At 46.6% G+C, this 21,646-nt stretch overlaps 2 protein-coding genes across 2 annotated transcripts; both read left to right on the forward strand.

Annotated features, from left to right (window-relative positions):
* The first annotated feature begins 711 nt into the window (after positions 1-711).
* Positions 712-10,245, forward strand: LOC110082523 (elongation factor 1-alpha, oocyte form). Its single transcript, XM_020800143.3, has 8 exons — positions 712-857; positions 1,795-1,947; positions 2,792-2,971; positions 3,726-4,022; positions 4,685-4,835; positions 6,306-6,562; positions 7,687-7,921; positions 9,501-10,245. Exons 2-8 carry the CDS (start codon positions 1,804-1,806, stop codon positions 9,620-9,622), a joined length of 1,386 nt encoding a protein of 461 aa, XP_020655802.1. The 5' UTR covers positions 712-857; positions 1,795-1,803; the 3' UTR covers positions 9,623-10,245.
* Positions 10,246-11,491: 1,246 nt separating this feature from the next.
* Positions 11,492-19,459, forward strand: RPL11 (ribosomal protein L11). Its single transcript, XM_020800132.3, has 6 exons — positions 11,492-11,598; positions 14,163-14,316; positions 15,558-15,664; positions 15,762-15,893; positions 17,805-17,915; positions 19,379-19,459. The coding sequence occupies exons 1-6, from the start codon at positions 11,593-11,595 to the stop codon at positions 19,406-19,408; spliced, it is 540 nt and encodes a 179-aa protein (XP_020655791.3). The 5' UTR covers positions 11,492-11,592; the 3' UTR covers positions 19,409-19,459.
* Positions 19,460-21,646: the final 2,187 nt, after the last annotated feature.

The raw sequence follows: 21,646 nt of genomic DNA on the forward strand, positions 1-21,646 counted from the left end.
GGCAGCTGTGTTAGCCTGTGCAAGTATTATAGGGAAAAGCAAAAATAAATAATAAAAATAAAAAGAAAAGAACCAATAAAAAAGACCAAAACATAGTGGCACCTTAAAGACTGTTTTACTTTTTTTAATGTGAGCTTCTGTGGTCATGTCCATTCCCTTAGAGGTGAGAGAAAGAGATGTAACCTGGCAAATAGTCATGCCTCAAAATAGAGAGATCAAAACATATAAGAGACACTTGTTTGGTTGGTAAGAAAGTCAGTGGGTGTTCAACAGTATGGAAACAGCGTTTTTAATAGGAAGGTATTTCCTCTGCACCCTTACCTGGGAGTATCAGCAGAAAGAGATTCTAAACAACCTGTAATTTGAGGTTGAAAGCACATTACTGTTGGAGAGAAGTGACGGAAGCGGCCTTTCGGGTTTGCAAAATCAGACACAGAAGGGCTGAAGAAGCCAGGTAAAGGAAGCCATTGTGGAAGCCCTAAATCTAGGAGACAAGACAAGCTTCTGCTGTGACATTTAGATGCTTTCATTACTCAAGGCCTTTCTAATCATGGGCTGCCTACAATGTCTGTTTCTACCCTAAATTTCAAACACACTAAATATAAAAGGATTTACTTTGGAATAAACATACCAAGGCTCATACTGCACCAAATTCCACTTCTATGGAGGCAGGATAAATAAACTACGTATGTTATGTCCTGCTAGTCTCTCCAGAAGAAGCAATTAACCAATATAGAGCATTGATTGGTTCTCTCCATAACAAAAGGGTGCGGTTAGCCAAACCCAAATTTTGAAGCACGTCGGGGTGGCTAGGTCCAGTGTGTTCCACCTGTTATTTTCCAAATAATTTGATATAAGTAAGTAAGTTTTATTCTTATTTTGTTAAGATTTTATCTGGTTACTCTTGCCACACCTGGGAGTATTGGATGAGGGCAATTTAAAAAATTAATAAAAAAAAAACGATCATTATCATTCCTAGGACCAACTTGTGGATCTAGGAGAATCTAAATATGTCTTCCTAGATGACCATGTGGGTCCAGAAGGGTATTTTGTAACACAACTGCAAAGGTCTTAGAGGTTCTTACAAAGTTTGGGGCTAAGGCTACAAACAGTACCAGAAAACACGGATTCTCTGTTAAACTTAGAAACTTATTTCTTATCATCTTTCAGCAGAATCAGGATTGCCTTAGCATTAGTGCTTCTCTTTGCTGAGAAATAAGTAGCTATAAATACCTATACAATTAAAATTATAAAAGGATGAATTTCAGTTAATCCTTTTTTCGGGGGGGCAACAAAGTTACGAGTATATGACAATTGAAAACGTTAGAAGGGACAACATCACTCTTTCGGGCTGAAATTGTAACTCTTTAAGTTACTTTAATAGTTATATGGGCGTGGCCTCACAAAATGGCGCAGGAGCCTGGGTTCAAGTGGCCGCTTATTATTAAACTGCTGAATTAAAAAAATACTTATAGCTGTTACGAATAATCTCCCAGGAGCTGTCTTGATTGCCTACAATAGGAAGAAAGGCAAGAGGAAAAGGAAATAAATCATAAAAGTAAATACTGTAAATGTTTGCAGTAGCATAGTGGAGAGGAAGCTTGCCTCTAGTCTCTCTGAGGCGAGCCTAGGGAGCATTGGGCCTTTGACTTCTATTCTTATTGATAAGAAGAATCTTCTAGTTTTCCTTTTTTTGGGGGGGGGGCATCTCTTTTGTGAAAATGACCCCTTTTTTTTGGAGAGTACTGAACTATCCGTGTTCCAACTTTGCCCTCTCTTCTTCCGAAACCCTAGGCTGTCGCAATGGGGAAAGAAAAGACTCATATCAACATTGTGGTTATCGGCCACGTGGATTCGGGGAAATCCACCACCACCGGACACCTCATCTATAAGTGTGGAGGGATTGACAAACGAACCATTGAGAAGTTTGAAAAAGAAGCCGCTGAGGTCAGGAGGAGAGGCACCCTTAATAAGGCTAGGCTGGCAGGCAGAATACTTCGGAGCAGGAACGAAGGGGTGGCGGGGCGGTGGAAATCATATCTTTGTGGAATGGGTGTCTCATGAGGTCCACAGCTCCAAGGCTTTTAATTATCCTAGAAAAATATAATTGCTCGTTGTCCACTTGCCCGGTGCTAAGCATTTCAGTAGTGGCTTGATAACTTAATCCAAACCTCTGAAGAGCTATGAATATCTAAAAATTTCATTTGGATTTGATTTAATCCTTGGGGCCAATCCAATGAATTCTGGCAAACAATGGGCCCACCTTCAGGTGAAGGTTAACATGTATTGCCAGATTAAGTTATCCGGTAATATATGTTAAAAAAAATCTTTTTCTAGATTTCTTTTCTTTTAATATTATTTTCGGACCGTGGATAAGTGAAATCGCAGATACTGATCCTGCAGATATGGGGGGTGTCCTACTGTATTGATTCCATGTCTAGAAGCAGTGCTCCCCCAAGTGGTGAAAAAAGTCTGATTGCGAAAGCTCATTAAAGGCAGAAGCCTGATTGTCATCGTAATGCTGATGGGATGAAAGCAGTGTCTCTCGCTTTGTGTGTCTAATGGCAAACACACTCAAAACACAGCGGATTGTATGGCTGGAGGAGGGCTATGAAGAGAACAGGAAAGGTGCATTTATCCTCTCACATGTTTTAGCCCCAACTTTGCCACCTCTCATCTAGCTCCAGTTGGTGGTTCTTGGGGAGGAGGGTCTAGTTAAACACAAAGCAAATCCTACGAGCCTCAAGTCTGCCCACCCACCCTCGTTGTATCCCACGTCTGTTTCTCATAGATGGGGAAAGGGTCTTTCAAATACGCCTGGGTGCTAGACAAGCTGAAAGCGGAGAGGGAGCGCGGCATCACCATCGACATCTCCCTCTGGAAGTTTGAGACCCCCAAGTACTACATCACCATCATTGATGCCCCCGGCCACCGGGACTTCATCAAGAACATGATCACTGGGACCTCTCAGGTCAGTATGTTCTGTTTTAGGGGGGCTTTCAAGTGAGGTTTCTATCATACAATGACCCTTAAATTTCTCTTTAATGTGTAATTTGACTCTGTGGCAGCCCACCGTGGTAGGGGGTTCCATAACAGTGGAGCCACCACTGAGAAAGCATTGCCCTAGTGTACATCAGCATTACTAGCACTAAAATAAAGTACACCCTACAACATCATCGTTTGAATACCCACGCATCATTATTCTGGAAATGTTCTAGACCAGGCTTGTCCAACCTGCAGCCCGAGGGCCACATGCGGCCCAGGTCAGCTCGTAATGCGGCCCAGTGCAATTTTTTATTTTTAAAGAAATTCCAAAGTTGCAAGTTACACTGCCGGCGCTTGCGGCTGGAATGTGGCCGGGGCATGTCACAACAGTAGAGGGGCAGAGAGGGAAGGAAGGAAGGAGTGGGAGGGGAGGGGAGAGGGGGGCTGCGTGACTGCATTGTGCCATCCCCGTCAATAGGCGGACCCCCTCCCAGCCCCATAAAGCTGCCGGAGTTGAAGCTGGCAGCCTCTGCTGTCTGAGATCGCAGCTGCCAGTAAATGCGCTTGGAGTGGGGCTGCAGAGGAGGCTAGGGCTGCCCCCCCCATGCGGCGCAAACCAAATGTATGTGCGGCCCAAACCAAATTTTCATCTTCTAATGTGGCCCAGGGAAGGTGAAAGGTTGGACACCCCTGTTCTAGACCAACAGCAGTCTTTAAAACTCACTGGTGTTCTTTTCCAGGCTGACTGTGCCGTCCTGATTGTGGCCGCTGGGGTGGGTGAATTCGAAGCGGGCATCTCCAAGAACGGGCAGACCCGTGAGCACGCCCTGTTGGCTTACACCCTGGGGGTGAAGCAGCTCATCATTGGGGTGAACAAGATGGACTCCACCGAGCCCCCTTACAGTGACCAGCGTTTCCAGGAGATTACCAAGGAAGTGAGCAGCTATATCAAGAAGATCGGCTACAACCCGGCCACCGTGGCCTTCGTCCCCATCTCCGGCTGGCACGGGGACAACATGCTGGAAGTCAGCGTCAAAGTACGAGGGCTTCTTTATGTGACGGGCAACCTCCCACGGGCCACGGAGCCTTTCGGCGGGCGAACCTTCGAAAATGGGCAAGGGAAGATAAAAGTTTGGCATTAAAGGCGCAAAGTTTGCCTTTGTTCAGCATTCAAGCGGGATTGTGGGTTCTTTTTAAACTCTCTCTCTCTGGGAAAAAGGCCATTTCTAAAAATATATATATTGGCTCTGAGGTTAGAGATATTCTCTGGATGCTCCTTTGAAATTCCCTTTCCCAGGATGTCCCTTTGATCTTCTTTCAGGAGAGAAGAAAGAAAGAAGGAGCCTGAGTATTTTATTATTTTGATCATGCCTTTGCTAAGTGTCTCTACACTTCTCAAACAATGGCTGTTTTCCCATGGCTTAGTGAGGACAGCGTTACTGGACTTTTGCTCAACATATGAAATTCATTGTCTAGCTTTCTATATAATTACTACATCCTTATATATATAGTTATAGTTCAAAGTGGCAATGAGGGAGATTTACACTCATTATGGGAAATGTACTCTAGAGGGCACTGGGAGAGCACCGGTTTGGAGTAGACTATTTTCATGACGCTCTTGAGAGCCTGCAAGTACTTGCAGGTAGAATTGTGTGTGAGAATTCCACTGTGAACAGCAACATGCGATTTCACTTCTCAGATGCCGTGGTTCAAAGGCTGGAAAATAACTAGAAAGGAGGGGACCGTTACTGGCATGACCTTGATGGACGCCCTGGATTCCATAATTCCTCCATCCCGTCCCGTCGACAAGCCTCTTCGCCTGCCTCTACAAGACGTCTACAAGATTGGCGGTGAGTCCATATCGGGAGAGAACTGAAAGAGTTTAGAAATACATGAAGTCAAACCAGTTGGTTGTGGTCGCAGCCAATAAATCCTGGGACTTTGGACATCCTTGAATGGTACTATAACTGTAAACAGGGGGAATGAGCATAAGGTTCAGAGGTTTTATGGGACAACTGAGTGACTTCTAGAGTGGTTTCTACACTGCCTGGCTTAGCATAAAATTGCTGATTGACCAGGGCAGGAAGCGAATGGCCTTTAGACAAAGGATGGTCTCAAAGTAGTTACTACGACATGCTTCTGGGGCCAGCCCTGCCATTAGGCAGAGTTTGGCAGTGATCTTTGATGGCAGAGGCTAAAGGGGTGCATTGTGGACAGTGGCAACAACTGCCTGTTTTTTGCCCTCTTGTTTGAGTACAGAACGATTTATTCCAGATCTGGCTGCCCTCCACCTTTGCAGCTAGCTCACTGCCCTTGCATGTGGTGAACGACGCTGTCCTCTCCCATCCCCATTGCTGAAGTATATGTTGTTTAGTTATTAAGTCATGTCTGACTCTTTGTGACCCCATGGACCAGAGCACGCCAGGCCCTCCTGTCTTCCACTGCCTCCCCGAGTTTGGTCAGATTCATGTTGGTCATTTCGATGACCCTGTCCAACCATCTCATCTTCTGTCATCCCCTTCTCCTCTTGCCTCCACACTTTCCCAACATCAGGGGCTTTTCCAGGGAGTCTTCTCATGAGATGGCCAAAGGATTGGAGCCTCAGCTTCAGGATCTGTCCTTCCAGTGAGCATTCAGGGTTGATTTCTTTCAGAATGGATAGATTTGTTCTCCTTGCAGTCCAGGGGACTCTCAAGAGCCTCCTCCAGCACCACAATTCAAAAGCATCAATTCTTCGGCGGTCAGCTTTCTTTATGGTCCAGCTGAGGTATATAGATGGGCACAAACCAGTTTATCCCAGTTCATAAAGGTGGCAGCACAGGGGCTGCTGCTTCTCTCCCCGCCTCCTCGGCGGATCAGCCACTCAGCAGGCCCACCTGCTTGACAAATCTCCCAGTCACAAGCAAGAACACAAATTTATCTGCCCAGCCTTTTTGTCTGAGTGGGTGATCAGCCAAGAGGGCAGGGCAGAGAATCCCAAGCTGTTGCGGGGACTGGAAGATCCGTTGAGGGGGTGCCGGAAGCTTGCACGCTGGACCTGGTGAGTGGCTGACTGAGCCAGAGGAAGTACAGGAGGGGAGTAGCAGCACCTCTGATGCTGACTTTAAGAACGGGGATGAACCGGATCATGTCCATGTCTAGTTGTGACCCATCTACTAGATGGTCATTAGGATCTTCCACCCCAAGTTGTGGACATTTAAGCAAACACTGTTGCTTCGCAGACTTGCAACTCTAGGACACTGGATGGGAGAGTTAGGACAGCTGAACCCACCCGTGTGCAAAATCTGTCTTCTCTCTTCCCCGTTCCTGAATCTGAACAGGCATTGGCACCGTGCCGGTCGGAAGGGTAGAAACCGGCATCCTGAAGCCAGCCATGGTGGTCACCTTTGCCCCGAGCAACATCACCACAGAGGTGAAGTCCGTAGAGATGCACCACGAAGCCCTGGCGGAGGCGCAGCCCGGGGACAACGTTGGGTTCAATGTGAAGAACGTGTCGGTGAAGGACATCCGCCGTGGGAACGTGGCTGGGGACAGCAAGAACGACCCGCCCATGGAGGCAGGCCGCTTCACCGCCCAGGTAAGCTGGGCAATGGACGCAAGAGGTACCAGCCCTCTTTGCCTGTTCAGATCCTGGTCATGAAATGCTCATCGTCACATTCTATGCTCGTAAAACCACATGAGAGTGCAGCTACACCGGGGTGGGAGGGGGAGTATTTGAATTGAATTGAGCATGTTTTGAATCAATTGGTTAAAAGGTAACTACATGACACACATGGAAACGCAGATTATTTCGACAGGGAATCATGTTATTTTGATCAGAAGCGAGGTATTTACTCTTCCGCCAGAGGGTTTTTTGTTTTAACTCAGATGTCAAATCAACTTAGTTTGAATAGATTCGGCATATGTGAATGCCTCTGTTGGTGTAAATTATGTGTGTGGGGTTTGTCACTCGCTGGCTCTTCCTCCTTTGCATTTCTACTCACCTCTCTGGTCAGTTTCAGATCCAGCCGGAGATTCTCTGTCCCTCTCCTTCTCCACCCCCTGTATGGATGTGGGCCTCTCCCTCCTTCTACAAGCCTAGAAATGTGGATCCAGGCAAAATATCCCTAATCAATTTCAGTCCCAGGTCCACTGACACCTCTTCTCCACCAGCAGCAGTTTTTTTAAATTTAAAGTTTCTGGGCTTTTAAAAAAACAACATATTGCCTGATGAAGAGATATCAAAAGCATAAATTTATTTTTCTGCCCTCTCGGGTGACCTAAGGACCTAAGAATTGGAGCCTCGGGATACAGAGCAGGGGGCTGTGAGTTCGATTCCCCCCCCAATGCCTCCCAGGAGAAGAGCCAGCCTGGGTAGCCTTGGGCAAGCTGCATAGTGCCAAAGCGCCCCCTAGAGGAAGGGAATGGGAAACAAGTCTGAGTAGTTTACACTCAGAAAATCTTGGGAGGGGTCACTATAAGTTGGAATTGACTCGATGGCCCTCCGTTTGTATTGTTAATAAATGGTTTGTTATGAAACAAAATTTGGAATCCTTTTAATGTCCGATGCATTTGGATTTTGTATGAGAAAACGGCTGCTCTGCTTAGGCAAAAATGGAACGGGCTGATAAGGCAGGATAACATAGATTCCTGTGTCAGGACACGAATGCAACACGGAACAGCTTATTTTGCCCGTCTAACGACCCCTGCTGCTCCACACAGGTTATTATTTTGAACCACCCAGGAAGGATTCAAGCCGGCTACGCCCCTGTGCTCGACTGCCACACGGCGCACATCGCTTGCAAGTTCGCAGAGCTGGCTGAGAAGATCGACCGCCGGTCTGGCAAGAAACTGGAGGACCACCCCAAGGAGCTGAAGTCTGGAGATGCAGCCATCGTCCAGATGATTCCCGGCAAACCCATGTGTGTGGAGAGCTTCTCGGACTATCCTCCCCTCGGTAAGGGTTTCTCCCATGTCGACGAGCATCTTCTCTAAGAGAGAAGCTACGTCTACCTTGTTGGCTTCAGAATGTTGCCTTTTTCATCGAAAGGTCTGGCAAAAAGCTTCATAAAGTTTATGGGAACTTTGGAACTGTGGCACAGATGCCCTGCCACCCAGTGTCTGCTCTCTGGAGTCCTGGGTGCTTCGTAGGCATCCGTTTATAATGCCTGGCCTTCAGAGGATTGTCAGGGCCAAGGCGCTATGAGAAAGTTCCCTAAAAAGTAGATTCCCCTTGTTTTTAGGCAAGCCGTTCCGTGTCACCTCTCTCCTTTTTTGGCACTAGGGGGAGTACGTGGGCATTTCATCCACAGTATCTGGGTAATTAATGCCATGGGCTGGGTGCTCTGCTTCTTTTTTCCATAGTGGGAGAGGTTACATGGTGCCCAGCTCAAAGCCAGCTCATTCTAAGTCAATCCTTTTTTTTTTTGTTCTTGGCTCTGGTTTATGCCTTGGGGATTTTAACAGTTCATCCAGGGAGCCTTGTGGTGCGGTGGTTAAACTGCAGTACTGCAGCCAAAATTCTGCTCATGACCGAGGTTCAGTCCCAGGTAGCCGGCTCAAGCTTGACTCAGCCTTCTATCCTTCTGAGTTTGGTAAAATGAGTACCTAGCTTGCGGGGGGGGGGAGGGGGAATGTGTGTAGGCATCCTTCTGTCTCGAGAGACGATGGGAACGTGCTCTGTACACAGGACTTGGAACAGTGTCTCATGTGGCTGAGAAGGCCAATTCGAGAGTGACCACACTGAAGGCAGATGCAATCTGTCCCCTGTCCAGCTCCCTGATTTTGCTAGTTTTGGGACTGCCTCTTTGCCTCAGCCTGCTGGACAAGGGTCTCTTCAAATTGGGAGAGGCCGTGATGCAATGCCTGCCTCCAGGCTGAACACTCAGAGGTCAGGGTTTCCCATCTGTTGAGGTCCGTTCCTAAGGCCTTCAGATCCCGCTGGCAGATCTCCTTGTCTCGCAGCTGTGGTCTCCCTCTGGGGCGATTTCCCTGCACGGATTCTCCATACAGGAGATCTTTTGGAATCTGACCGCTAGCCATTCTCACGACATGCCCGAGCCAACGTAGCGGTCCCAGAAAGAGCCTTAAGGGCTATGGGGCAGTATATAAGCAGCATGCTTTTAAAGCCTGCACAGCCCATACTGAGGCTAGAACCACATATGCCTATGTACGTGTATGTTGTGAAAAGAAGAGAAAGTGCAGGGCTTTACAGATAATCCATTTTATTTCAATGGGAGCTATTGTGATTCAAGGTCCACCTTCCTCTGTTGCTGGCATGCAAATAAATGACCTGTTTATTTGTACCCACCCACCCCGCAGTCAGAGCTGTGGTGATTCTCATGCCTTTTGAACTGTTCTAAACTTAAGGTGAGGAAGTTTCCTACGTGGGGTCTTGCTTCCCCCAACCCAACCTGAAGACTTGAATTCCAGCTTGCACCCTCCTCCACCAGCACCACCCCTGGTTGACCGGAGAGACTGCCTTCTTCTCCCTGCTCTGGAGTCGCTTAACAACACCTCCCTTCTCTCCTTGGCAGGTCGTTTTGCTGTCCGGGACATGAGGCAGACGGTGGCGGTGGGAGTCATCAAGGCCGTTGATAAGAAAGCCAGCGTGGCTGCCAAAGTCACCAAGTCTGCCGTGAAAGCAAGCAAGAAGTAGACGGCAAGTGGAAAAGCCGTTTCCAAGCTCTTACATGTCAACGTAGACTCCAGAAGCCACTTGTTTCTGGGAGGTTATATATTGCATTGGCATGCAATCTCCTTTTCCGCCACTTATCTTTACACCCAAAAACATTGCACTGAGAATCTAATTTAAAAAAAACTAAAGAAGGTGGAAGAAATCTGCATTCACTCAGTCTTGAATATTGAGTCTTGCATCTTTTATCTGTATGCGCATCCACTACTATCATAAAAGAAGGGCTGTGAATAAGATTACAGAGCAGGAAAAAATTGGGAATGGATTTTGCTGTAAAGCTGCACCAGGGAAGTCAAGTTTCCCTGTGTGAGTTCACTTTAGCTGACCACAAAGGAATTGGCAGAGAGGAAGAGGAAACTGGCAATCTGACTTGTTTGCAGCTTGTTAAGGTAGCTCTACTGTGACGGCCCAGATTTGTAGGAGGCACAGTTATAGCTGAGCTACCTTAACAATTTCCTCCTCGCTCTCTGCTGACTCCTTGCTCTTTTTTATTCCTTTGGTCTCCAGCTGCCCAGCACGTGCTCTAAGCCTTTTTTTTTTTTAAATGGTCTGGTGACGGTGGTGCTCAGCTGAGGGGAACTGACACCTGTGCAAGATCCACTTGGCTGCTTCTCCCATGTTCCTTGAACAAGGAAAGTAGGATAGTCTGGGGGGGCTTTTAACATAGGCTCAAGCAATCACATGGCTAAACTGATATGTATGCATGCAACTGGGGGAAAAGTAGAAGCCCCAGTGGCAGAGGGGAAATGGACAGATTAAGGAGGAAAATTCCTGGCTGATTCACATTAACTTATACATCATGTAGTCAATGGAAAATAATATGAATTATTATTTAATGGAAAATAATATGACCATCCCAGTCCTACAGCACTTCCTGCATTATTTGTCAAACAACTGCCACCAAGGGAGGAAAGAGAGGGAAAGAACACTCAGGAGAGAGGCGGGACTCTCTTTAAATTCAAAGCCTGGAAGGAACGATTGGTTAACGCTAAATAGACTGACAGACACCCCAGCCCAGAACAGTCCCTTGCAGTGACACAAACTACAGGCAGCACGTGAGGTTGCAAATCTAACTCCAACATTTTTTCCCCTTCTCGTGAGTTTCCTGTCACAGCAAGATGCTTCCTCAAAAGCCCTTTGGGGGTATATGGAAAAAGAGGGGCTACCACTGAGAGCTGGGTGGTGGGAACTTATCATCTTCTAATGTAATACGCTCAGAAATCACAGGCTCTGGACTTGATCTGGTCCACCTGAGGTTCCCCATCAGACTATATCCCTTTCTGCCATTACTACCCCGTTGTTTGGTGGGTTTCCAGCTTTTTAAAGGGATTTTTCCACTTCTAAAAGATTGAACTCCCTATCTGAACATGTAGCATCCAGATTGAATCTTGACAATACCAATGGCAGCAGTCAAGATGCTCTACAAGCAGTGATTCCCAAACTTCTTTTACTTGTGGCTCCCTTTATTTACTGGCCACAGCTCCCCAGTCCAGTAGGACCGTCATATCCACGGGATCAGGAGTGCCCATAGTTTCACTTTATCCTATAGTTGACATTTATGCTAGGAAAAGTGGAAGGCAGTGGGGAAAGAGGATAGCCTAATGTGAGATGGATTCGCTAAATTAAGGAAACCACGGCTCTTAGTTTGCAAGACGTGAGCTGAGCTATTCTTAAGAAGTCCTTTTGGAGAATGTTCGTTCATAGGCTCGCCAACGTTTTTTGGACTCACCAGAACAGCAACACGCAGGATGATTCGTACGAGCCACCGTGCAGCCTTCCCTCCCGCCACCAGGTGGCAGCAGAGCCACATTCCCAAGAACATGCGGCCAGCCTTTCTTGCCCGTCCTTGGCTCCAGTCTCTATGATTTTTTGTTCGCGGCCGGCCGCGTAAGTTCCGATTCCGGCGCTCTAGCTCCCTCTTCTACGCCTCCAAGATGGCGGTGAGTAGTCCGTCTTGTAAGGACGGGACCGGGTGGGTGGCGTTGAATCCGCCCCCATCGGCGGGGCTCGGATCCCTTTTGGACGGGAGCTTTTTGGGGACGGGTTGGGAAGACCCGGCGGTTCTTATGGGATGGTTTTGGGGAGCGACGAGGCCGGGACGGCGCCTTTCATGAGGGTCCGGCCCCATGGGTTCGCCCAGCCCTGCCTCTAGGCCGAAGACTCGGGTCTGTAAAGGCAGAGCAACTCTTTCTTTCTCCCCCATTCGCGCCCCGTTCCTTCGCCGTTTGCTCCCCCAGGAAATCGGCGCCCCCCTAACTATGGTTCCTCTTTCTTCCCAGCCCTTCGGGGTGTATTTTTTTTAAACCTGCCTCTTTCATTAGGTGAGCATTGATCTCTTTTTCCACTTCCGTGTGCCCCGCTCCCATTCCTTGCCATTGATTGCAGGGACTAAGGTTGATGGGACTTGTAGTCCACCAACATCTTGAGGTCCACAAGTCCCCCCTTTGCTACAGCAGCAGGCCTCGTTCTAGCTAAACATGTAGCCGGCACAACCTCATGCATTTATATTTTCATTGGATTTTTTCCCCTAGACCTAGTATCTAAAAAGCTTTTAGCTGGAAGGACAGTTGGTGGCAGATGAGACCCAGTGTCAGGGAGGGTTAAGAGCGCTGGACTGAGGCTTTGGGGGGGGGTGTCTAGAGATCTCTGCCACCTGACCTGATCTTGGGTCCTATGGTCTCTCTCAGCCTGCTCTACACCAGAGGGTTGTTGTGACAGTAAATATAGGGAATAGAGCAGTGGCTCCCAGCCTTGGGTGCCCAGACATTCTTGGACTGAAATGTCAGCCGCTTATGTGACTTGCATGCTCTAGCTTGTGCTCTTGTTAGACTGAAAAGCCTTCCCCATTACCTCTGCTGGCCAGGATTTCTGGAGCTTGTAGCCCAAGAACATCCAGGGACCCCAAGAATGGGAACCACTGGTGGAGACAGGCATGTTCTCCCATGGGAGGGAAAGTTGGTATAGGAACAGTCGTGAGAAAGGAACAATAGTACTTGGCTGTTAGCGTCTGAAGATCTTAGAACCAAGGCTCCAGCCTGTAATCCACAATCTTTCCACATAGAAAGCCAGATGTAATGGATGAATCTAGACTAGAAGCTTTCTAATGGACACGGAGATTAATTTTGTGAATCATGTAGCCCCGTCTTCTAACTTGAAATAGTGTAGCTGATACCCAGGTTGATCACTTCCGCATGATACCGTGACCTTCGTATCGGGATGCTGAGATGAGGGGATGCGTGTGTGCAGCCAGAGCCAGTATAAGAAGCAAGAGATGGGAGAGAAGGCAGCCTTCTGCGCATAAGATGATAAGGCATAGTGTTCTGTTTGATGCAATTATTGCTCACTGGCCATAATTACTGCTGCAGAATATCCGTAATTGTCTCACCCCTAAGCAGGTGTGGGAGGGCATTGGCTGTGGAGGGCAGGCCTGATGGGCATTGTAGTTCACCCCAATCTAGCTGGTTGCACACTCTGCCTTGTAATGGATGTCTAGAGTTTAATCTGACCGGAGAGAGATCTTTCTTATAAACAGCCACATGTGGACAGAGATGTCACAAATTGAAGCCACCATTAAGCTATATACTTCCTCTACGCTTATTTTGTTTTAAAAGGTAAATCGTCTATATTAGGAAATTCAGTCACTTTTACCCCGTCAGAAGTGTACATGGTGGTTTTTGAAAAATCTGAAATCGTCATTGGCTCTGAAGAGCAAGGTGAAATTAATTGTGGATGACATGTTGTCAATAAGAAAGGAATGTGTTCAAGGATATTTGTTGCATGGGCTTGTTATGTGTTGTCAAGTTACATCCACTGTCTGGCAGACTTAATAGAGTGTGTCAAGTATGCACGATATTAAAGGAGTGGTTGTATCATTGCCACTCCGGTGAGTTTCCATGGCCAAGCAGAGATTTGAAGTCTCCTCGTAAGTTTTCGTCTGCCACTCCATCCACTCCACCACACTGGCTCTCTCCCACATATTAGGTAGCTAGGGAATTGTTCTTCAGACCTCAGTAATCGGCCATGTATTAGAAGGCTAAATTACAGTTATTCCCTTTTCGCTCAACTTTGTTGCTCTTTGCTGTTGCCCATTAGAGGTTACTTTATAACTGTGGGTAAAAGCAGTGTGTTAAAGCTTTATTTCGGATGGCACCAACAACTTAGAGGGGAAAAAGTCTGTAAAATGGAGACATGAGAAGATAGAAGCCGCTATATCAATTTGCTTCACATGGTGCAGCAAGAGGTAAGGTATTAAAGGGTTTGCATTGACACAGAGACAGACAGGAAATGGAGGAAATACCCCAGAGAGCGAAAGGCTTTTGTTTGTGAATTTTGAGCAGGCAGTTGAAATAATTCTTTCACCCTCCTTGCTTGTTATTGTTAAAGAAGAGGTGAGCCATTTCCGGGCCCAGCCTCAGATGGTGATGATGCTCCTCCTTTCATGTTATGGGGGGAGGAAGTCTGCCTGCCCTCTGCTTTAATGGCGGTTTCTTTCCCTGTTGTGTAGCAACAAGACCAGGGTGAGAAGGAGAACCCCATGCGGGAGCTGCGCATCCGCAAACTCTGCCTGAACATCTGCGTTGGGGAGAGTGGAGACAGGCTCACCCGAGCAGCCAAAGTGCTGGAGCAGCTCACCGGCCAGACTCCCGTGTTCTCCAAAGGTGAGCCTGCCGGAAGGCCGTTGCTAAGCCAGAAGTTGGGAATTTTCCGTGTGCTCTTCTGTTGCTGGAGAAAGGTTCTGCCTCTGGACAGCATGCAGGTCAACAGTTCCAGTGTGATTTAAGAGGGTTCCATAGAGTAAATGGCATTTGCCGTCATTATTTAGCCACAAAGAAGTATGCAGTCCTACTCGTGTCCTCCAGGACTTCCTGTGGGCGGCCTTTTGGCTGTTGTTTGAACAGAAGAATGTTGGACCTGTCAGGCCTTTGGTCCAACCCAGCCCACTTCTTCTTGATAATAATAATCTTAGAACTGTGGAGCTGGAAGGGACCCTGTAGATCTTTGAGCCTACCCCTATCAAGGGGGCCCAGCGGGGAATTGAACCCCCAGCCTCTGGCTTTACAGTCAGAGACTTAAACCACGGAGTTCTCCAGCAGTTCTTAGGTGAACCTTTTCTTCTTGCTCCCTGTAGGCGTCCTAGTTGTGTTTCTTTAGGACTTAATAAATGCACAGTAAGAAGGAAGGATGGCTGGGGCATAAATGGAAGGAACAGTGTTTGGCCCTTGGGGTGGCAGGTCAGGGAAGAGTAGCAGGGCCTACAGTTTGTAAAAAACTGGATTTATGTTGGAACTGAACCCGTATTATAATAAAGAAACGCTCCTTTTTATGCCCAACGTCTACTCTGTCACAGGATGCTGGAATCTAATGGTGGATGCTTAGTAAAACCAATCAACCAGTCATCTCAATTGTTATACATTTGTCAACTAGGAAAGCTAGATCATTTTTAAAAAGTAAGAGTTGGGTTTGAGTCACTCTATGGAAATTATCAAGACTTAAAACTGTTATATGAGGACTCCAACAATAGTTATTTTGGTTTGGAGTTTACCTCTGGAATCTATTTCCATTTTAGCAGTAATGCATGCTCTAATCTCATCTGACTTGCTTTGCTGTTCCAATCGCATAGTGGCTCTTTCCAAGATGCCATTATTCCTATAATGCAGATGTTGTCAACTGGATATTTTTTCTGCAACTGCGTTTTTCCTCCCCTCAGTATGAAATAGCGCATAAATGGGAAAGCTTCTTCTTGGGTTTGTCCAGAATACCCAGGATGACTCCATTCAAGGAGTTGTCAAAGTCCTCTTCTATTCCAGATTTTTAAAAGTGATTTTCCCATCTGTGTGTCAAATGTTCAGCTGTTTGCGATCTTCCGTTCAAAGCAGCTCACACTGGATTTGTTCTGCAGCTCGATACACGGTCAGATCCTTTGGGATCAGGAGAAATGAGAAGATTGCCGTTCACTGCACCGTACGTGGGGCCAAAGCTGAGGAGATCTTGGAGAAAGGGTTGAAGGTGAGCCGTTCGCGTTCCATTTGAATTAACTCCAGACTGAACTTGGTGTATGGAAATAGAAAGGAGCCAGAGTTTAAAATGAATCTCTGTGTTTCAGGTGCGGGAATATGAGCTGAGAAAAAATAACTTCTCCGACACGGGCAACTTTGGCTTTGGAATCCAGGAGCACATTGATTTGGGAATAAAATACGACCCCAGCATTGGTATCTACGGCTTGGACTTTTATGTGGTTAGTATTCTTAACATACCTTTCTGCCTTTTGAAGAGTTTGCAGCAAGAACCCCCCATGACTGCAGGATCAGTATCCACAGTTTCACTTATTCACAGTCTGAAAATATTAAATGGCATCCACTCCTCCGAAATATATATTTATACCTGTCGCCACAATGTAGCTACCGGAACCAGCTGCTACAGGGAGCTAGCTATGTATAGGTTCACTAATATCCGTGGTTTTCGGCATCTGCAGAGGGGGGTTGGAACTGCTCCCCGTGGATACCGCAGTTACTCTATTCCAAAAATTTTGTCATGTTAAGGGTTTTTGTCTCCGTAAAACTGTCAACTCTGGGTCTTGCTGCAACAGACATCAAATCGATGTTAAAATGTTGTAGCAGGTGAACAGTGGCAGCGTTAGGCACTTTCAATTTAACTGCTGAAAAGCATCTCTAGCAGGATGGGACTAAGTAAGGTTGTCATGTGCTGGATCTGTAGAACGATGAGGGAGTTGTCGTATCTGCTGTTTAGCCCCATCTCAGTCTTTTAACTTCTACAGAGCAGGATTTGCTTTAATTCCGTTAAATATCGGGTTTATTCTCCCAGCAACATACTGTTGTTTCACTGATGTATCCAGCTATGCTTGCCCATTATGCTATCTAATGTTTTTGGGCGAGAATGAATTCAGTCTTTTAGGTACATGTGACAGGCTGCCTATGAAGATTGACAAGGGAAAGCTGTAAAGTGTCTAATATGTTGAAAGTAATGGTTGGAATAACTGCCAATAATCTTTCATTTGCAACAGTAAGTGGAAGCCTGTCAGTTATAGAATAGCTGGATGTGCGTCTGCTTTAATTCTTCCAGCCTTCAAAGTGTTGGAGAATGAAGTTGACACAGTGAGACTGACACATATTCAGTGAAGCACTGCTAGAATAATTATTGAGATATTTTAGTTGGTTAGCTATCAGTTTCCTGGCTCTGTGTGTGTGTGTGTTTAAATACAGTCAGGTCTTTTGAGGCCAGTTAGACAGAAGGTGGATTTTGTCTGCAGACTTAAAAAAAAACAGCATGTGAATTTGTCCCTGGCCAGTCTAGCTCACGGCTCTCTTGCCGGCCTGCTCATTCAATTGATCTGTCGATATTTTATGGCACTCTTCCTCTGAGGAGTTTGGAGGAGCGTGTTCGCTTTGCAGTGATCCTCAGGGGCAGATTAGTCTGAGAGAATAACTGGTGAAAGATCACTTGGATCTGAGTTGCCAACAAGATTCCTAAATGTGGAGCTGTCCGGCTTCTCAATGGAACACTTGTGACAGGGCTGGCTGAGAAGCAGTGAGATCTACCATTGCCACTAGATCAAAGTGTCCCACACCTCAGGTATAGTGGTGCCTTGTTAAACGATTACCTTGTTAAACAACGATTACCTTGTTAAACAACAATCTGCTTGATGATGAGGTTTTTGCGATCACAAAATGATGTTTCAATGGGCGATTTTCATTTGACGATAATCGGTTCCCTGCTTCGGGAACCAATTCTTCGCATTACGACAATCTGAAAACAGCTGATTGTCAGGTTTCAAAATGGCCGCCCACTGTGCAAAATGGCTCCCCGCTGTGATTAGGACGGATTTTTCGCTTAACAGGCACCGGAAAATGGCCTCCCTATGGAGGATCTTCACTGGACAATTAGGTATTTAGCCTATTGGAATGCATTGAGCGGTTTTCAATGCATTTCAATGGGTTTTTTCCCCCTGCTTGATGACAATTTCGCTCTACAGTGATTTCGCTGGAACAGATTAACGTCGTCAAGCGAGGCATCACTGTATTAGCTTCTCTTTAGGATCTGAGAGACTCTGAAAGATGGGAATCTGTCTGAAAAGTTTCCCTAAAGTTAGGTTTCAGAAGTCAAGACTGACTTTGCATTCCTGCTGCAGGTTCTGGGCAGACCCGGCTTCAGCATTGCCGACAAGAAGCGCCGAACTGGCAGCATCGGGGCCAAGCACCGAATCAGCAAGGAGGAAGCCATGCGCTGGTTTCAGCAGAAGGTAAGCCCCACTACCATTTTTAGCTGTTCACGTACTTGGAAAAGCACTTTGTTGAGATGACGGGCATCTCTTGGAACGGTTTCAATCTGTCATACCTGACAGGCAATAGCCCCCTGTCGTGTCCAGTGATGCAAAGATCAGTCAGTGGCATCTTTTTAACCACGTGAAAACTCCAGAAAATTGTTCTTGGCTGAAGTTCTCCTTGGTTGGCGCAAATTTGGAAGGAGCTACATTGCATTGTTAGTGTTAACCAATCCTAGTCTAATGGATCTTGGCTAGAGATGGGCACTGACCGGTTTGTCCCAGTTTTTCCTGGTTCGTAAAAGCAGGAGCATAGATACTGCTGTTCCCCTCCCTCCTCAGCTGATTCAGCCACTCACCAGGCCCAGCTTGCTTGCTTGCTTTTCCCACATCTTTGACTAATCTCCCAGTCACGAGCAAGAGCACAGGCTTCTCTTTGGTCTAAGTGGGAGATCAGCCAAGAGGGCTGGGCAGAGAAGCCTGAGCTGTTGCCGGGACTGGAAGACCAGTTGAAGGTCAGGGAGGCTGGGCCTGAGGAGCGGCTGATTGAGCCAGAGGAGGCGGGAGAGGGGAGGAGCACCAGTGCTACCAACTTGACAAACTGGGACAAGCAGGTTCGTGCCCATCTCTGATCTTAACACCGGTGGGGAAGCTTCTCATCTTCCAGATGGACTATATTTCTTACAACCTTCAACTATTGGCCCTGCCCGATGAATTAGGCCTTCTAACAACCCCTGGAAGATCATTGATTGCCTCTCCCCAGCGGATTAAACAATGTCAAAGATGTGCATATGCTTTTGCAGTGTGGCTTGGGGTTCCTTTTGGATCTCATTTCATGTAGTTCTTAGGGAGGTGTCATGAAACCAGCAAGGAATAGTTAACTTTCAAGCTCCCAGTCATTCTAGCTGGAAGAATCTGGGACCTGTCGTCCAAAAATGTAGCTTTTCCCAAGCTCTACATGACTTGCAAAGCAAAGTGGCATTTCAAATGACCTTCAACATAGTAAGCATGTTCACTAAGCAGAATGCATCCCCTCCTTGTTTCTAACGGTCTTGCTGCCTAAGCAGGCTTTCAGTGACTTTGACAGTGGTCCCCAACCATGGTTCTCCAGATGTTCTTGGACTTAAACTCCCAGAAACGCTGGCCAGGAGAGGTGGTGGTGAAGGCTTCTGGGAGTTGTAGGCCAAGAACATCTGGAGGCCCCAAGGTTGGGGACCTTTTTGCAAGTAAACACTGCCTTCCTAACAACCAAGTCTCACACAGAAATGATTTAATAATTAGGCTAGCTGTTTTGTGCCCAAAACTATTAAATACTGTGAGCCTATTTATAAGATTGCTCATTGAACTGTGTTGTCACACAGATGTGTAAAAAATATCTGATAGCAATAAAGTGCCTTAAGGAAGCTCTCATGCTTATCTCTGATTCCTTTCTTCTCTTGCAGTATGACGGCATCATTCTTCCTGGTAAATGAACTGTATCCAGTATGGAAAAAAGCTAATAAATTTTTCACTGTTGGATATTTCGCACTGGTTTCATCCTTTACTGTACCCCTATCTTTCTGAACTTGCTAGACTCATAGATTGAGATCTGTGGTTTTTCCCCCCTTAGTTGTGCATTATTTTTCAACTCAACGTCAAGTTTGATATCTGCGTTGAGTAAGAGGCTTTCAGATCCATTAAATCCAGGTTTCTCTTGTGGCAGCTGCCACATCCCCAAAATGCATTTTTTAAAATTCATCTCTCCCAAGTTTGGAATTCAGACTTGAGTTGAGGGTACCATTTTAAACAATGCCAGTGGCTGGGGAGGTCCAGGAGGAACAAGTTTGGCAGACGTGGGACTTTCAAGGGTTTTTCTGTACTGCAGCTCCGAGGACTCATTCAGCCAGAATTCTGGCAGCTGTTACATTCCCCATGTTTGAACCGTCCTAGTCCAGACACGTCCAGGTGCATGAGTTCCAGCAGAGACCTGTTCCATCAAGCACCTTGCAATTACTGATGTGAACTTACAGCCTAATTATTTTGCCACCGGCAACATACTTTCTCAGGATTTGTTATTTTAAAATAATAATAATAATAATAAACCTTAGAGATCAAAGCCATTCTGTGGCCTGGGCTGTACAGCTTTGGGAAGCTGAAATGTCCGGTGGAGCAGAGTGTCGGTTGTATGACCTTGGCGATGGGCGTTCAAAAATAGAGCTGGCAGGGACCGGGTGTTGGCATTTATGACGACAAGTGAGAAACCGCTACAGAGTGAGATCAATACCTGCAGCAGCTGATTGGACCAACCATTGAATCTGTATTGACGTTGGTCGTGAGCCGACCTCTTCCACCTGAACTCAGGCCTTGCAGGCTTACCTGAGGGAGTGGAGAGTAGATTTTGTGGCCCAAGAAACTCCTCTTAATATGAGAGAATGACCAGGAAGTTGCTGCTGTTATCTCCCCAACCCTCCTTTCTCACCTGAGACAGGTGCCTGGCACCAAACGGTAGAGCCAGCCCCAAAGATCACTGTAGTCTAAGCTGTTCAGAAACAGGGCTCCCGAATGCCCCCCGATATATGGAAGGTATTGAGAACTGTTTCTGCATAGTATGCTCTGATGGATCTTTCTGCTGAGTTCCTGAAAAGTCTTGGTTGTGTTGCTGTTCTGTGTCAGCAAGTTGTTTCCAACTCTCCGCATCTCTTAGTAGGGTTGGTTCAACAACCGGTTTTCCGTTGCCTCGCCCCTCTGCCCCAAGTGAGTTTGCATAGTCAAGCGGGGGATTTGAACCCAAATCCCCTGAGTTCAGCAATCTATCCGCGACTCCACTCTGGCTCTCATATGAGAGTCTCAGCAGGCTCAATTAATAAGCCAGTAATTGCTTGGCTTTCCCTTGCTGGTTCCTCGAGCAGATGGCACGCGTCTGGTTGCGTCCTTGTCGGTCTGATCATTTTGCTCTAGTTGTGCCAGGTGGCACTTTTATTACGTGCGGCTGCCCAGAGCTCCGATCTTCCCTTCGAGGGGAAGAGACGCCGGGTTCAATCTCCGCTGAGTGGCTGATACAATACTAAAATTGTACTGTTTCAAAGGGCCTTGAGGCAGCATGTCTGCTTTTGGAACTAGCTTTTAGAGAATGTGTCGGATCTGCTTTTAAAGAATGGTTCTTACCTGGTTTTAAAAGGATGCTTCAAATCTGTATTTAATTATTTTAATCTGCAAATCTCCCTGAGAGCCCTGATGAGGACAGGAAGGTGACATTACACAGCTAGCCAGCACACATGTTCATGCCAAGGTAAATAGCTACGAGTGTTGCTTTAAGAACCTCCATATATTTATTTATTTATTTATTTATTTATTGGATTTATATACCGCCCCATAGCGCTACAAGCACTCTCCGGGCGGTTTACAATTTTAATTATAAAGGCTACACATTGCCCCCCCAGCAAGCTGGGTACTCATATATGATCCAAACATCAATTTCTGCCCAGAGTGAATGTGTTTTGAGTTACTGCAAAGTTTCCTGACATTTTTCAGCTGCTTTCAGACATATCTTTGGTTTTCTTTGGGTATGAATTTTGCTAAGGCTGAGCTCTGAAAAAAAGTTAACATCACGGAAATAGGGTCTCTCCGGGTCATGTGATGTTACATTTAGAATACTATTACTCTGGGAATTGTGGATCTGAATGGGCTTTCCATACATTGGAGACCTGTGGTATTTCCCAGTATTTTACTGT

This window comes from Pogona vitticeps, chromosome 9 (assembly GCF_051106095.1).
Source record: "Pogona vitticeps strain Pit_001003342236 chromosome 9, PviZW2.1, whole genome shotgun sequence".
NCBI classification, from domain to species: Eukaryota; Metazoa; Chordata; class Lepidosauria; order Squamata; family Agamidae; genus Pogona; species Pogona vitticeps.